Source organism: Bufo gargarizans, chromosome 7 (assembly GCF_014858855.1).
Source record: "Bufo gargarizans isolate SCDJY-AF-19 chromosome 7, ASM1485885v1, whole genome shotgun sequence".
NCBI lineage: Eukaryota > Metazoa > Chordata > Amphibia > Anura > Bufonidae > Bufo > Bufo gargarizans.
Genome location: NC_058086.1, coordinates 82,945,760 through 82,962,327, shown reverse-complemented (window position 1 = coordinate 82,962,327; position 16,568 = coordinate 82,945,760). Strand labels below are relative to the sequence as shown.

Sequence of the window (16,568 nt, the reverse complement as noted above, 5' to 3'; positions counted from 1 at the left end):
ACTTGATGGACATATGTCTTTTTTCAACCGTATTAACTATGTAACTCATATAAAAAAAAAAAAAATTATATATATATTAGTGCCAATACAGAGGGGCATTATATGTACTGCAATGGGGGCCATTGTATATATACACTACAGGGGGCATTATATACACTATACAAGGGGCACTGCAGCAGGGTTTTATAAAATACTGGGGCCACTATAGTGCTGATGGCACTATAGAGGGCTTTATTTATAATAGAGTTCCTATTGGGGGTATTATTATTAAGCACAATATAGAGGCCATTACTAATAAAGGGGTTGTTTTGGGGGGTGCTGTCGGGGCCACTATTAACCCCTTCTACCCCAGGCCAGTTTTTCGCCCTTCAGCCCAGGTTATTTTTTGCAAATCTGACATGTGTCACTTTATGTGGTAATAGCTTTGGAACACTTATTTTTCCAAGCCATTTTGAGGTTGTTATCTGGTGACACATTGTACTTCATGTTAGTCATAAATTTGAGTCAATATATTTCACCATTATTTATGAAAAAATACCAAATTTAACAAATATTTGGAAAAATTAGCAATTTTCAAAATTTACATTTCTCTGCTTTTAAAACAGAAAGTGATACCTCATAAAGTATTTATTACTTAACATTCCCCATATGTCTATTTTATGTTGGCATAATTTTGTAAATTTAGGACGTTAGAAGGCTTAGAATTTTAGAAGCAATTCTTAAAATGTTTTACAAAATTTCCAAAACCCACTTTTTAAGGACCAGTTCAGTTCTGAAGTCAATTTGTGGGGGCTTACATAGTGGACCCCCCCCCCCCCATAAATGACCCCATTGTAGAAACTACACCTCTTAAGTTACTCAAAACAGATTTTACAAACTTTGTAAACTCTTTAGGTTTACAAGAATTAAAGGAAAATGGAGATGAAATTTCAAAATTTCACTTATTTGGCAGATTTTCTATTTTAATCAATTTTTTTCTTTAACATATCGAGGGTTAACAGTCAAACAAAACTCAATATTTATTACCCTGATTCTGTGGTTTACAGAAACACCCCACATGTGGTCGTAAACTGATGTAAGGGCACACGGCAGGGTGTAGAGGGAAAGGAGCGCCAAATGGTTTTTGGAAGGCAGATTTTGCTCGACTGGTTTTTAGATGTCATGTCCCATTTATAGCCCCCCTGATGCACCCTTACAGTAGAAACTGCCAAAAAGTGATCCCATTTTGGAAACTAGGGGATAAGGTGACAGTTTTATTGGTACTATTTTGGGGTACATATGATTTTTAATTGCTGTATATTATGTTTTTTGTGAGGCACGGTAATCAAAAAAGGGCTGTTTTGGCACTGTTTTTATTTTTTACAACATTCATCTGACAGGGTAGATCATGTGCAATTTTTATAGAACAGGTTGTTACGGACGTAATGATATCAAATAGGTCTACTTTACTTTGTTTGTTTGTTTCAGTTTTACATAATAAAGCATTTAAAAAAAAAACTGCCGATTGTCTTATGCAGAAAGAGTTTTATTGGTACCATTTTTGGGTACATATGATTTTTTGGATCATTCATGATTACACTTTATAGGGCAAGGTGACCAAAATATTGGTAATTTTGGCACAATTTTTATTTATTTTTTTTGCACAGGGTTCACCTGAGGGGTTAGGTCATGTGACAATTTTTTAGAGCAGATTGTTACAGACGTGGCAATACCTAATATGTATGCTTGTTCTTATTTATTTGTTTTACACAATAATAGCATTTTTGAGCCAAAAAAAATCATATTTTAGTGTCTCCATTGTCTGAGAGTCATCGTTTTTTTATATTTTTTGACTGATTGTCTCAGGTCAGGTCTCATTTTTAGCGGGATGAGGTGACGGTTTGGTAGTATTTTGGGGGGCATGCACCTTTTTGATTGCTCGGTGTTGCAATTTTTGTGATGTAAGGTGACAAAAAAAAAAAAATTTGACTTTTTTTTTTTTTTTTTTTTTTTTTTTTTTTTACAGTGTTCACCTGAGGGGTTAGGTCATGTAATATTTTTGAACAGATATGTAAAAATTATAGGGGGCACTCAACTACCTGGTGCCTAATGGACAGAAAGGTTATAACAATATAAAAGCAGTTATTTATTCAGCAAGGTGATAGTGATAATAGGGTCCATTGGACCAGTTAAAAAAAGTCATTAAGAACAAAATGGTAAATAAGACATTGCATCACACATATGGCGCCATAAAAAAAGGTAAAATAAAGAATAAAAATGAACAATAAAAAATAAACAATAATAGATAAAAATATATGTGAAAGTCACTGGATGCTCCAAATGTTTGAGGTTATGCAGTAGTAGCCCTAACATTGGAGCACAAGGCTCTAGTTCAGATTGTAGGTCTGTTAGAATCAGCAATGGTGTGAGCTACAAAACCTTCCGACAATAAAGGTATCAGGTGGAGCAGAGATCTCTGTATAAGATGTCCACCTCTATGGCAGAAGGTGTAGCCTACTTCCTATATGTTATAGGACAATATAGCAGCTGATGGGTGGAACGGGCATCGATATAAGTAATTGATACTTGAACCAAAAGTACTTTACCCCTCCAGGAGAAGCTCCGTCCGATTCTAGTTGGCTTGGTTGCTTCGGTCAGACGCTAAGTGTGTTTCTAGGACCTTTTCTTTTTAAATTAGATCTATGTCCCACTCTGGGACTACAACTTTTGGGGGTCTAATCCCCTCTGCAATGCATTACAATACAGCTGTATTGTAATGCATTGCCTGTTAACATATTACACAGAGTAATACACTAACAGGTTGCCTAGGAGACCCATCCTGAAGCACCCATATAAGGCAGGTCCCAATGTCGTGCAAGACATTGGGCTTCATTGTCACCCACTGGGTCCCTGACAGCAGCGCGGGGACCCGATGGGCTTCCTCACCCGCAGTAAAACCCTTCTATGTCGCAGTCAGAGCTAACCACTGCATAGAAGGAGTTAATCCGCCGGCATGAACTTTTACAGAGATGCCGGCGGATACAGTAGGGGCCCAATTATCATGGACTGCCGGGCCCCTGCAGTGATCGGGCACGCACCGCTACGGTGCCTGCCCGATCACCATGATGTACTATTACGTCAAAGACAAATAATCTGACCCAAGAGAGAGTCAAAAGAGCCACCCCATGAATGCACATCCAACCATTAAAAGGTAAAAAAATATATATATAAAGTTTATAGGACACAACAACACACACACACATTAAAAAATTGTATACAATATAGAACAAAGTACGGTATGCAATAAAATATATGTAACCGACACACACAGGTCCACTGAATTATCACATGAAAATGTATGCGTTATCAACCAGCATATAAAACAATACAATACATCACATATAGCAAATGTAAGGTAAGGTAAGACCACTAGAATTAAAGGTGCAAACAGACCGACATGGGGTCAATTATCAAGAGCCAAACCTACATAGCCAGCTGGTGCAGTGGACCTGGAAACATAGCAAGCGCCCAACGCGTGTCGCCGGAGCAATCCGGCTTCCTCAGGGGTAAAGGACTGTGTGTTGGAGTGTCAGTTAATATAGGGTATTAAATAAGCTATAATTGCGTTCACCTGTGCAGCAGGAGCTGTGGTCAGTGCGTGAGCATATCAGATTCCAGTCAAGGAACCGGAAGTGTAAGTCACATGATCGGCTGGTGGAACACATCAGTGGTCTTATCACGTTGGTCCCATTTCATCACATATTTATTTATTTATTTATTTATTTATTTATTTTTTATTTATTTTTTGCCCCTTTTCTTTTTAGGTCCTCATTAGATCGTGGATCTTATATTAGGTTCATTTATTATCATGCACGTATGTTGTTTAACATACATGTACATTATTGTTCACATTATTTGAATGCTTATGCTTCTGTAGGGATACTTATTGGGATTTCTGACAGCACCACGTATACAGGTGTGTGTGTCAGATATGCTTGATATATCTGTATATATGTATTTTTATATGCATCAATTATATATTTTATATATAACCTGTATTTATGTCCTTCTCCTATATTGCACATTTGAATTCTGCATATTTTGTATGTATATGTTCAACCCTCTATTAAGTGTGCTCACTGTTATGCATCTGTCATATTATATAATTATTATTATTGTTGAGCATGACCAGTATGTATGCATATATTAGTGGCTATACATGCATTCCTTCTACTACTGCAACTAACGATTGCTGTCTTGTATATTTTCATCTCACCACCCCCATCCTCCTTGTGTGTGCCTCCCCTGTGCCTTTCAGTATGCTGCCGTGCCTCTGGGCGTGTGCTAGACGCATCGTGCGCTCCACCATTCACAGTGGAGCGCACTATGCGTTCCACCATGCCTTCCACAGCGGCACGTCACTTCCGGTTTTGCGATCCACATCCGGTTTATAAATATCGTCCTGATCATTCACCAGCTCACCTGGCACTGCCTATGTTGCTCTAAATGGCTCCATTTTTTCATTTATTTCATTATCTTCCAATGTTGAGTCCAAATATGTTTGTCTTCAATGTGTTTTTTGTTATGTGGCTGTGTTTTGGCTGGTGGAGCGCATATGCGTTCCACCAGCCGATCATGTGACTTACACTTCCGGTTCCTTGTCTTGACTGGAATCTGATATGCTCACGCACTGACCACAGCTCCTGCTCTCTCTTGGGTCAGATTATTTGTCATATGTAGTTTCACCACCCCTTGCACTCCTTTAAGCATTTGGTGTGCCCCCTGTCTCTTTAAACTTATGTACTATTACGTCAAGATGCAGGAAGTCACTGACTTCCATGACGTAATAGTACTTCATATGTCAGGAAGGGGTTAATATTCAGGGCAATCTAAGAGCACTATTATTAGGGGGGGGGGGGACTATCTTTATGGCAGTATAATTTGTATAGTATCTGGGGGCACTGGGGAGCACATAGTCCACAATATTGGGGGTTGCAGCAGGATGACGATGTGCGGGCACAAGAAGGTTAAGGATGATAGAAAAGTGAGGAACCTAAGATGTCTGTGTGCTGAAATGTGCAGAGACACCATTATACATTATATATATTTTACATAAATTGTACTTTATATTTGTGCAGGGTGGGAGGAGCCCAATGCTGAGTTTTGCTATGGGGCCCCACAATGTCAATGTACGCCTCTGTTCGTAGGAGAGTGCGGCACAGTGCTGCAGAGGAGGTTCATGCTCAATCATCCCATAACATACACACATTTACACCCTCATAAAGTCTAATCTATCACATCTATGATAAACTTTCTTTAAAATATACAAATGTGTAAAAGGATAATGCACAGTATTGAAAGTAGTTTCTTACCTTCTCTTCTTTCTGAACCAGGGTCCCATTATTAACCTCTACTCCTCCAAAAAGTGAGTTCCTTATCATACCAAACATTGCTGTGCTCTGTGTATGATCTCAGTACAGCCTGCAGCCTGTTTTCTGCTATCTCTGAAGAGCTTGCGTCTATCTGGGCTTCACACGGCTGGAGCTGAATGGGAAGTAGTGAAAGCAGTTTTCTTGTTTGCCTTCCTGTGTGCACTTTTGGGTGGAGATAGGGGCAGGGCATTGCCTAATAGTGTCACTCTAGTGGTGAGCTCAGCAGGATTCTGTCTTTCCCTCACTAGTTACACAAGACAATTGTTTGACAAATGAAGCAGTGCTTAAAACATATATATATATATATATATATATATATATATATATATATATATTGCTATTTTTTCATCACCACATTTTAAGAGAAATAACTATTCTATTTTGGTGTAGATGTAGCCTGGACTTGTTACACAAAACCCTTTGTAAGAAGTGTTTTTGGCACATCATAGGTAGAACTGTCAGTAATTATGAATGGGAGATGCTTTGAAAAGTGGCTGCTCACCTAAGGCTACTTTCACACTCGCGTTTTGTACGGATCCGTTCAGATAATACAGCCGCCTGCATCCGCTCAGAACGGATCTGTTTGTATTATCTTTAACATAGCCAAGAAGGATCCATCTTGAACACCATTGAAAGTCAATGGAGGACGGATCAGTTTTATATTGTGCCAGATTGTGTCAGTGAAAACTGATGAAACTGAGCCAAATGGATCCGTCAGAGCGTGAAAGTGGCTGAGGTGTGTTTTTTTGCTGTGGGCTATGCTGGCAGCCACTATGAGGGACATTATTAATGCTGGGGGACAATATTTGGGCATTATTTACAACTCTCCCGACTCATGCGCATAAAGCAGAGGCTGCAGCACTTGAGTCCGGAGAGTTGTAGCCGCCGCCCAGCGAAGTGAATATTGATGAGCTGGGCGGGGCTTCAGAACGGCAGTTGGGAGCGGCTGGCTGGGCGCATTTTCAGATGAAACGCCGCCCCTTGGGCATATTGGTGACCGGACAAGCAGGTTATATAACTTTATATTTTGGTATTTATAAGGTGGACAGGGGGGAGACTTAGATCATTTTAATAGACTTTATAAGACCTGTACTGACGTATATATATCTAAATATGCTAATTGGGCCTGTCAGTGTCCCTTTAAACCCCCTTAATGACCAGACCACTTTTTACAATTCTGCACTACACTACTTTCACGGTTTATTGCTCGGTCATGCAACTTACCACCCAAATGAATTTTACCACCTTTTCTTCTCACTAATAGAGCTTTCATTTGGTGGTATTTCATTGCTGCTGACATTTTTACTTTTTTTGTTATTAATCGAAATTTAATGAAATTTTGGCAAAAAAATTACATTTTTCATAAAAAAAATATATATATATACATTTCTATCTAAATTTTACAATGCCCAGACAGTAAAAAAAAAACACAAATGACCCCATTTCGGAAAGTAGACACCCGAAGGTATTCGCTGATGGGCATAGTGAGTTCATAGAACTTTTTATTTTTTGTCACAAGTTAGCGGAACATGATGATTTTATTTTTTTTTCCTTACAAAGTCTCATATTCCACTAACTTGTGACAAAAAATAAAAACTTCCATGAACTCAGTATGCCCATCATGAAATACCATGGGGTGTTTTCTTTCCAAAATGGGGTCACTTGTGGGGTAGTTTTACTGCCCTGGCATTTTAGGGGCCCTAATGCGTGAGAAATAGTTTGAAATCCAAATGTGTTAAAAATGCCCTGTGAAATCCTAAAGGTGCTCTTTGGAATGTGGGCCCCTTTGCCCAAGTAGGTTGCAAAAAAGTGTCACATATGTGGTATCGCCGTACTCAGGAGAAGTCGGGCAATGTATTTTGGGGTGTCTTTTTACACATGCCCATGCTGGGTGAGATAAATATCTCTCTAAAAGTCAACTTTTACCATTTTTTTATATAAAGTTGTCATTATAGAGAGATATTTCTCTCACCCAGCATGGGTATATGTAAAAAGACACCCCAAAATACATTGCCCAACTTCTCATGAGTACGGCGATACCACATGTTGACACTTTTTTGCAGCCTAGATGTGCATAGGGGCCCAAATTCCTTTTAGGAGGGCATTTTTAGACATTTGGATCCCAGACTTCTTCTCACGCTTTAGGGCCCCTAAAATGCCAGGGCAGTATAAATACCCCACATGTGACCCCATTTTGTAAAGAAGACACCCCAAGGTATTCAATGAGGGGCATGGCGAGTTCATGAAAGATTAGAAACAAAAGGGTTAGAAAATTTATTTTTATTTTTTTACATTCGTCTGCATGTAGCCTTACATGGAACTGTATGATGGAGGCGGTTTGGGAGGGAGTGATGTTTATTACATGGGACTATGTGTTGGATGAGGCTGAAGGGAGGGAATTATGTTTTGTACATGGGACTGTATGTTGGAGGGGCTGAAGACAGGGGATTAGTTATTTACATGGGACTGTATGTTGGAGGAGGCAGGAGAGATGGCGTGATGTTATTTGAATGGGACTGTATAGTGGAGGGAGGGAAATTATGTTATTGGGTCTGTATGTTGGAATGTCTGGAGAATTATAATTTCTGAGGGCACTACAGGGAGGATTATAACTAGAAAAGCTACAATTTCTGGGGAAATTGTGTGAAGTGTTCTTGCCTCCACCAGTAGTCTACAACTGGAGTGGGTGGAGTAACTGGGTGGAGTGGCTTGAGTAACTGTTGTGTGATTGGATTTGCTGGAGTAACTGTGTGGGGTGTTTGGAGTGAGTAAAGATAGTAAACATTACACTAATTGATTGATCAAATTTAAAAAGTGCACATGGCAAGCTTGATAGTGAGAAATGCATTTCAACTTTTATTTATTTATATAGCACATTTAATTGCAATGTTGTTGCCCAAAGTGCTTCACAGTTACATTAAAACATACATTTATAAAAACATTAGCAGCCGATTTGTGTAGGTGGGCTTGAAAATGAGGGAGTGGTGGCAGTTTAGAAATCATGTCCTGATTTTTCAGCTCCCACTCTAGCTTTTGTCAGCTCCCCCAATCGGGAACAATCTGCACGTTTCTGTATATTACTGTCTATGTAGTGTAAAAACTGTGGGAGGAGTTAGGGTGGTAAATTTGGCTATAATAATAAGAATATATATGTGAGATAACAGTAAGTGGTCTCGCCATGCAAGAACACTTAACTATAGGGGGCACGGCAGGGGGGCATTATAAATACAGATGACATTATTGGGGTCCTGATTGCTACAGGGGGCTCTATAGGAGTGTTTATACATCGGGGCTGTAGAGAGCTTTATTACCACTGGGGGAACAATAGGGGGGGCCTTATTTCTACTGTGGACTGTTTGAGGGCATTATTAATACTGGAGGGCTCTTCTACTAATAGAGGCACTCTTGGGGAGCATTATCACGATTGGGGGCACTGTAGGAGGCAGTATTACTAATGAGGGCATTCTAGAAAGGAATTACTATTGGTGGGACTTGGAGGAGCACTATTAATATCGGGGGACTATTTGTATGGCAGTAATTTTTCTTCAGGGTAATATTTTGGGGTATTGGGGGGCACAGCGAGCAGCAGGATAACACTGTTGGGACTCCAGGTTGTTGGGGGGTGATAATAGAAATGTGAGGAAGCTAAGATGTCTGTGTGTCACACTCTTCAGAGACGAGGGCTGGCTGAGAGAAGTTGTCCTAACCTAATGTAGAAGATGATGACAGAGAAGAGAAGTAGAGACGCCACTTAGGAGGAGAGGTATGTGCTGCTGTATACTCCTGTATGTTTGATAGTGTCTATGCAGCAAGTAAAGCAAGTAAAATGTCTTTAGTGCTAATGTGGGCAGGGGGCATTGATTGAGCAATATGCATTGGGGCTTGGGCCCCGGATCTTTTGAGACCCTAGCAATGCACCTGCCTTAGGGCAGTTTCACACAAGCGGATGCTGTGCGTGTCAACCGCAGTGTGAATTATAGCCAAGCCCTGCACCGGACAGCAGAGACACGGAGCATTAACATGATTGATAATGTCTGTGCCTCTCTTTTTACTACAAAATCACAGTGAGATAAAGTTGTCACTGTGATTTTGTAGTAAAGAGATCACAGAGAGGCACGGAGCATTATAAGTCATGTTAATGCTCCGTGCCTCTGCAGTCTGCATCGGGTCTTGGCACTCTTTCACGGAGCGGATGTCACGCACGGCATTCGCTCGTGTGAAACAGCCCTTAGAGTTTTAGTGCTCACGCCTGTTAGATACAACTGACCTCAGGCTATTCCTGGCACATATCCAGATCCCCATGAACCACTAATACCCATGCGGCTACATTAAATCTCTAAACTGATATCTTTCCAATAATATTTCATGCTTAACGTGTTTCTTGGCTGAAATCAGATCAGCCTTTCATCAGGAGCTGCAATTAGAAACAGACAGACACACATAAATTGGAATAGCTGCACGCCACTGGTAGTGTGCGTGCAGCCTGTAGCCTCCAGCACTAAAATGGCCAAAGTGTGTCCGCCTTCTGCCACTCGCTATAAGGAACTAATCATGCCCCCTCGGCTGAGCTAGCCACGCGGGATCCAATCATCGCAGGGGAGTATCAGAGACGCCCCCCCTTCTGACCAAGTACATCGCGAAGAGTACAGGGGGTAAGTATGATGCAGTTAAAAGTGACCAATCGGCGGTATGCATGGAAAAGTGACTATGGAACAAAAAAGCATAGCATTTCAAAAGGGTAGGTGTTCGTCATCTACACTGTCACAATGGATATCAAGTTAGGTCGTACTGCAGAGTTGATGTCCATGTCTGTCATGAAACTACATCAGAGGGGATGATGTGTGACAATGTTCTATCTAATATATAAAGGTGAGTGTATGTTTATGTGTGTGTGAGTGTATGTATGTCCGTTAAAGGAATTCACACCATCACACTTGTCTGTAGAGCTCACTGTTAAGGGGGTGGGTTATTGTGGAAATCACTGCTAACGAGACGGGGTACTATGGAGGTCACTAATAAAGGGGCGGCCTTTGTGAGGTCACTGTTAAAGGGGAGGGCGCTATGGATGCTAGTGTTAAGGGGCAGGCCACTGTGGAGGTCACTGTTAAAGGGGCGGGGTACTGTAGATGTCACTGTTATAGTGGATACTGTCTATATCTTTTAACAACACACATAAACATTAAATGAAATAGATAAAATATACCCGTGCAAAGCCAGGTCCTTCTGCTAGTATATATATTTGTGGTCAGGACCTGACGAGTGGAAGATGCCCAACCACCACCCCCCTACCTAATTGGCCTGAGGTGTGCCTTGGCCTCACTAGGTCGGTATGCCTGAAAAAGGGGGCATACCCTGAATGTGATGGTTGAATGACTGAATGAAGAATGGGAATGGGTGGGCAGGGGACGTCCGAATGCAGACGTGCTGCCTGGGAGAGCCGGACTGCTTAAGACAGGTACTGGCCCCTCCACAAATCCAGGCTAGACTGCGGCCAGCCTTAACACTTGTGGTCAGGACCTGACGAGTGGAAGATGCCCAACCACCACCCCCTACCTAATTGGCCTGAGGTGTGCCTTGGCCTCACTAGGTCGGTATGCCTGAAAAAGGGGGCAAAACCCACCAGTGAGGGAAGGATTGGCCTGACTTGCTACTCTGCTAACGTACTGAATGCTTGGACCAGCTCCGCTTGTGGCTCCGGGATATACCGCACAAAGCACCCCGAGCGCCAGCGCCCCAAGTGTTTGATGATATGCGCAGGAACTCCATGCTTGGACGCTGCGGATGCCGCACCGATGCGGAAAGAATGCCCCGAGAATTGAGCCGGATTCAATCCTACACTGGTCAACAGGATGCGAATATGTTTGATGAACTGGCTGGACGTCAGTGGACCAACAGGAAATGGAAGTAATGGGTCGGTGGGGCTGTGAAGACTAAGGGCCAGCAAGAGGTTGTCCAAGACTGTCACTGGACACCAGGCGTTTGTGGTCTGGAAGAACTTAACTACATGGCCGGGACCTACCTGCCTTGTTTTGTTGTGAGGCAACTGCAAATTAAAGTTACTGCCCATCCTGACTAAGTCTCCCTTGCGGAGAGCCACCACCCCTTGTCTGGCCTGTGTCACTTCACCTGGTCTTAAAAACCCGTAAAACGCCAAGTACATTGCTGCCTTGATCACCAGGCTGGGAAGGACTCCGAATGGTGACAGTGTGAGGACTTCCGACAGGCTACGAAACGTGTCCCCCGTAATCGGTTGACGGACCGACTTGACCGTGACCTGGCTTTTCTGAATGCCTCTGAGGATGGCCTTGATCGGGTGAGCAGAAAATATAGAGGGTCTGTCTGGCTCTTGAAGTGCCAAAAAATGCTGCACCCCAGCCAAATATAGCCTAATGGTGTTGTAGGATAAAGCCAATACCGAGTGACAATAAGACACGAAAGCCACCATGTACTTGACCTGACCAGTGTCACCCCTAGGATATACCAACTGGAAGTCTAAGAAAACGACCCACGCTCGGCGGTATGACCTCAATGTACTGATCGACAAAGACTTTGTAATGAGTGAACTGGCGACCACCAACAGCGAGTTTAGTCCAAGACCAGCAGCCGCCAGTCCGGTACCGGGGTGCCCACTGAGTCTGCTTCTGGGTTCTGTAAGAAAAAGCGTGAAAAATCAAAACGAGATAAAGCATCAGCTGCAATATTGCTCACCCCGTCCAAAAACAGGGCATGAAAATGAAACCCCTGTTCCAGGGCTATCCAGGTCAACCTACGCATGAAAGACATGATGAGTAACGATTTAGATCTACCCTTGTTAATGATCTCTGCAGTCGCCATGTTGTCAGTGTGGAAAACCACCGTGTGACCCGACCACCTATGCCCCCAAACTATAGCAGCTGCTACTATAGGATAGATCTCGAACAATGCCGACGTCTGAGAAAACCCCGGCATCTGTAGTACATGCGTGGGCCATGAGCCGGCGAACCAATGTGAGCCAAATATGGCCGCAAAACCTATCGAGGCAGCTGCGTCTGAAAATACGTGTGGAGAATCAGACGTGGCCCTTGGAATAAACATGGAAATGCCATTCCACCCGCTGAGAAATCTGTCCCACATGAACAGATCTGCTCGGGCGTTGGCATTAAGATGCACTGATGCGTCCAAATCACTGGTCTGTTGGAGTAGGACTAGCAATCTAGAAATAAATGATCTACCCTGAGGAATGATCCTCATGGCAAAGTTTAACATACCCAACAGAGACTGCAATTCTCTCTTGGTGCAAACCTGAGACGTGAGCAAGGAACGGACACCTGACTTGATCCTGTCGAGTTTGTCTTGTGGCAGACTGGCCGACATGTCGCGTGAATCCAGGGAGATCCCCAAGAATGTGACAACCTGCGCAGGCCCTTCTGTTTTGTGGGCAGCAACCGGAATGTTTAACTCCTTGAAAACTTGCAAGAGAATCTGCAAGTCAACAGGCGCCCGTGAGGGTTCTTCTATCAACAGAAAATCATCCAGGTAGTGAATGACATTCTGGCAACCCCGTACTTCCAACAAAATCCATTCCAGAGCCTGCGCTAACTTATCAAACAGACTGGGGCTGCTCTTGGAACCAAACGTCAACTTGGTGGCGAAATAGTAAGCATCTCTCCATTTGATGCCCTGCCACTGCCAGAGAGATGGGCTAATGGGCAGCAGTTTGAACGCATCAGAGACATCTGCTTTGGACAGCCAAGCACCCCTGCCTGTCTGTAGAATGACCTGGATAGCCTGGTCCACGGAAGTGTACTTCAATGAAAATTCCTCAGACGGAATCAATGAGTTGAGACTAGGAACGTGGGAAGAATGTGGAGCAGACAAGTCATAAATCAAACGAAATTTATTGGAGTATTTGCCCTGTACCACCCCCACCGGGCTCACCCTCCATGTGCAAAAAGGAGAGGACTGGAAAGGACCAATTATAAAGCCCTTCTCCAGCTCACTTGCCAACAGCAGATCCACCAGATCAGGATGTCTAGAAGCCGACTGCAGGTTGGGGCATTCATGAGTCTGCTGTGGTAAGGCGATGAGCCCAGTGTGGAACCCCCGTGAAAATCCTTCCACCAGACAAGCGCGGAACGACTGAACCGGATGAAGCCGCAGCAGCTGGTCTAGTACCTCGACATTCACCCGGCTCAGTCATGCCGGCTTCACGGTGCAGACCGTGACCGGATGTGCCCTAAAACATGTGGCACAGATATGCAGGAGCCTGCACCGGGTTGATCCCACCTCTGGAGGTACTGGGGGCAGCTGTAAGGTCAGCCAATGGGCACCAGGCGGTAGTATGAGCAGGAGACTGACATGTGGCGCACACCGGGGACTTCAAACTGGCGAAGTGCCTACAAAATAACTCCATGTCAATATTGCTCCAGTCCGTGACTACCTGGAACTGGGCCCAAATGGCTGCAGCTTTGGCCGAGAAGGACCTATGATAATCGTAGAACGCTGTGCCCCCGTACTTGTGCGCCAAATCTACCACCCTGTAGAGGTAAATGTCCAACTCTTCTCTCCTGTTGGGGCTGGCAGAACACAAAACGTCTCTGAATAGGCTGAAAGCCAGGACGAACTCAGCCAGGGTCAGCTTGCGACTGAGCCTGGGGTCTTTGGCCTTGAGTACCACTGACAACTCGCTACAGCCGAAGGACTTGTTTATGACGTCACACCCGGAAGTAGCAGACGTCCGAATGCAGACGTGCTGCCTGGGAGAGCTGGACTGCTTAAGACAGGTACTGGCCCCTCCCACAAATCCAGGCTAGCCTGCGGCCAGCCTTAACACATGTACAGTCATGTGAAAAAATTAGGACACCCTTTGAAAGCATGTGGTTTTTTGTAACATTTTTAATAAAAGGTTATTTCATCTCCGTTTCAACAATACAGAGAGATTAAAGTAATCCGACTAAACAAAGAAAACTGAAGAAAAGTCTTTTCAAGATCTTCTGTAAATGTCATTCTACAAAAATGCCTATTCTAACTGAGGAAAAAGATAGGACACCCTTGCCCCTAATAGCGAGTGTTACCTCCTTTGGCTGAAATAACTGCAGTGAGACGGTTCTTGTAGCCATCTACCAGTCTTCGACATCGGTCTGAGGAAATTTTACCCCACTCCTCAATGCAGAACTTTTTCAGCTGTGAGATGTTTGAGGGGTTTCTTGCACGTACAGCCCTTTTCAAGTCACCCCACAGCATCTCAATGGGATTCAAATCTGGACTTTGACTTGGCCATTCCAGGACTCTCCATTTCTTCTTTTTCAGCTAATCTTTGGTTGATTTACTAGTATGTTTTGGGTCATTGTCATGTTGCATGGTCCAGTTCCGCTTCAGCTTTAATTTTCTAACTGATGGTCTCACATGTTCTTCAAGCACCTTCTGATACACAGTAGAATTAATCGTGGATTCTATGATGGTGAGCTGACCAGGTCCTGCTGCAGCAAAGCAGCCCCAAACCATGACACTTCCACCTCCATGCTTCACAGTTGGTATGAGGTTCTTTTCTTGGAATGCTGTGTTTGGTTTACGCCAAACATGTCCTCTGCTGTTGTGTCCAAATAATTCAATTTTGGACTCATCTGTCCAAAGAACATTATTCCAGAAGTCCTGGTCTTTGTCAACTTTATCTCTGGCAAATGTCAGTCTGGCCTCGATGTTTCTCTTGGAAAGCAAAGGTTTCCTCCTTGCACACCTCCCATGCAAGTTAAACTTGTACAGTCTCTTTCTGATTGTAGAGGCATGTACTTCTACATCAACAGTAGCCAGAGCCTGCTGTAGTTCTCGAGATGACACTTTAGGGTTTTTGGAGACCTCTTTTAGCATCTTGCGGTCTGCTCTTGGGGTGAACTTGCTGGGGCGACCAGTCCTGGGCATGTTGGCAGTTGTTTTGAAAGCCCTCCACTTGTAGACTATCTTCCGGACAGTGGAATGGCTGATTTCAAAATCTTTTGAGATCTTTTTAAATCCCTTCCCAGACTCATAGGCTGCTACAATCTTTTTTCTGAAGTCCTCTGACAGCTCTTTTGCTCTCACCATGGTGCTCACTCTCACTTCAACAGTCAGGAGCACACCAAACTAAATGTCTGAGGTTTAAATAGGGCAAGCCTCATTCAACATGCAGAGTAACGATCTACTAATTATGTGCACCTGGTGTGATATACCTGTGTGAGATCTGAGCCAATTTAAGAGGGAATACATGTGAGGGTGTCCTATCTTTTTCCTCAGTTAGAATAGGCATTTTTGTAGAATGACATTTACAGAAGATCTTGAAAAGACTTTTCTTCAGTTTTCTTTGTTTAGTTGGATTACTTTAATCTCTCTGTATTGTTGAAACGGAGATGAAATAACCTTTTATTAAAAATGTTACAAAAAACCACATGCTTTCAAAGGGTGTCCTAATTTTTTCACATGACTGTATATGTCAGAATGCTGCTATTGACCTCCATGTTTCCTGTGTGGAATAGACACGCAGGGTGCCTTATACTGGATTTATCTGGATGGATTTATGTAGCTTCCTATCTTGCTTCATAGGACCATAGTAGGAGGGGCGACCTGTAACCATATATTCTATGTATCAGTACATTGCTACTTACCTCCATATCCCCTTGTGTAGAGCAGATACTTCGGGACAATTGAAAGGATTCCCCTGCATGGAGACACATAGACCTATGAGTATCCATTTGTTGCCCCTTATTATAACCACATAGGAACAGAAAGAAAAATCCCTCTATATGGTAGCCCCTCATCGCAGTGTTGTGGCTATATCATATAAGGTTGAAGACATATCAAAACCCCTGATTTTGGTTCTGTTTATATAAAACAGGTAAAGGAGAATAATTCATTAAGTCCTAGCTGTGCCCTGACATGCTCTATGCCTTGAAATTTGATGCAGTTATTTATGTCAGGATGATGCCTCTGAACATGTTGCACAATTGGGGTATCCGCTTGTTTGGTGATATCCAGCAAATGTTCCCCTATTCGCCTCCTGAACAAATTGGGGCACACGGCTGCTTTGAATATTGGCAGAATTGACATCCCAGGGTGGCTATTTTGGGGGACTCCATGAACACAGCAAACACTGCGTTTGGCTAAGAGTCTTATTAGAGAAGGTGGGACTCAAATATATCTAGCAGG

At 43.1% G+C, this 16,568-nt stretch overlaps 1 protein-coding gene across 3 annotated transcripts in view; it reads right to left on the bottom strand.

The window, feature by feature from the left end:
- Positions 1-5,565, bottom strand: part of HEBP1 (heme binding protein 1) — a 176,210-nt gene extending 170,645 nt beyond the window's left edge. For 2 of the 3 annotated variants that reach the window (XR_006390840.1, XM_044300747.1), the window contains exon 1: positions 5,352-5,565. Coding sequence is in view for 2 of the 3 variants with exons in the window: in XM_044300747.1 (XP_044156682.1) it covers positions 5,352-5,429 (78 nt within the window). In the remaining variant the exon portion in view is untranslated. The remainder of the gene's footprint in view (positions 1-5,351) is intronic. The other variant, XM_044300748.1, reaches the window with a different exon arrangement.
- Between the last annotated feature and the right edge of the window lie 11,003 nt (positions 5,566-16,568).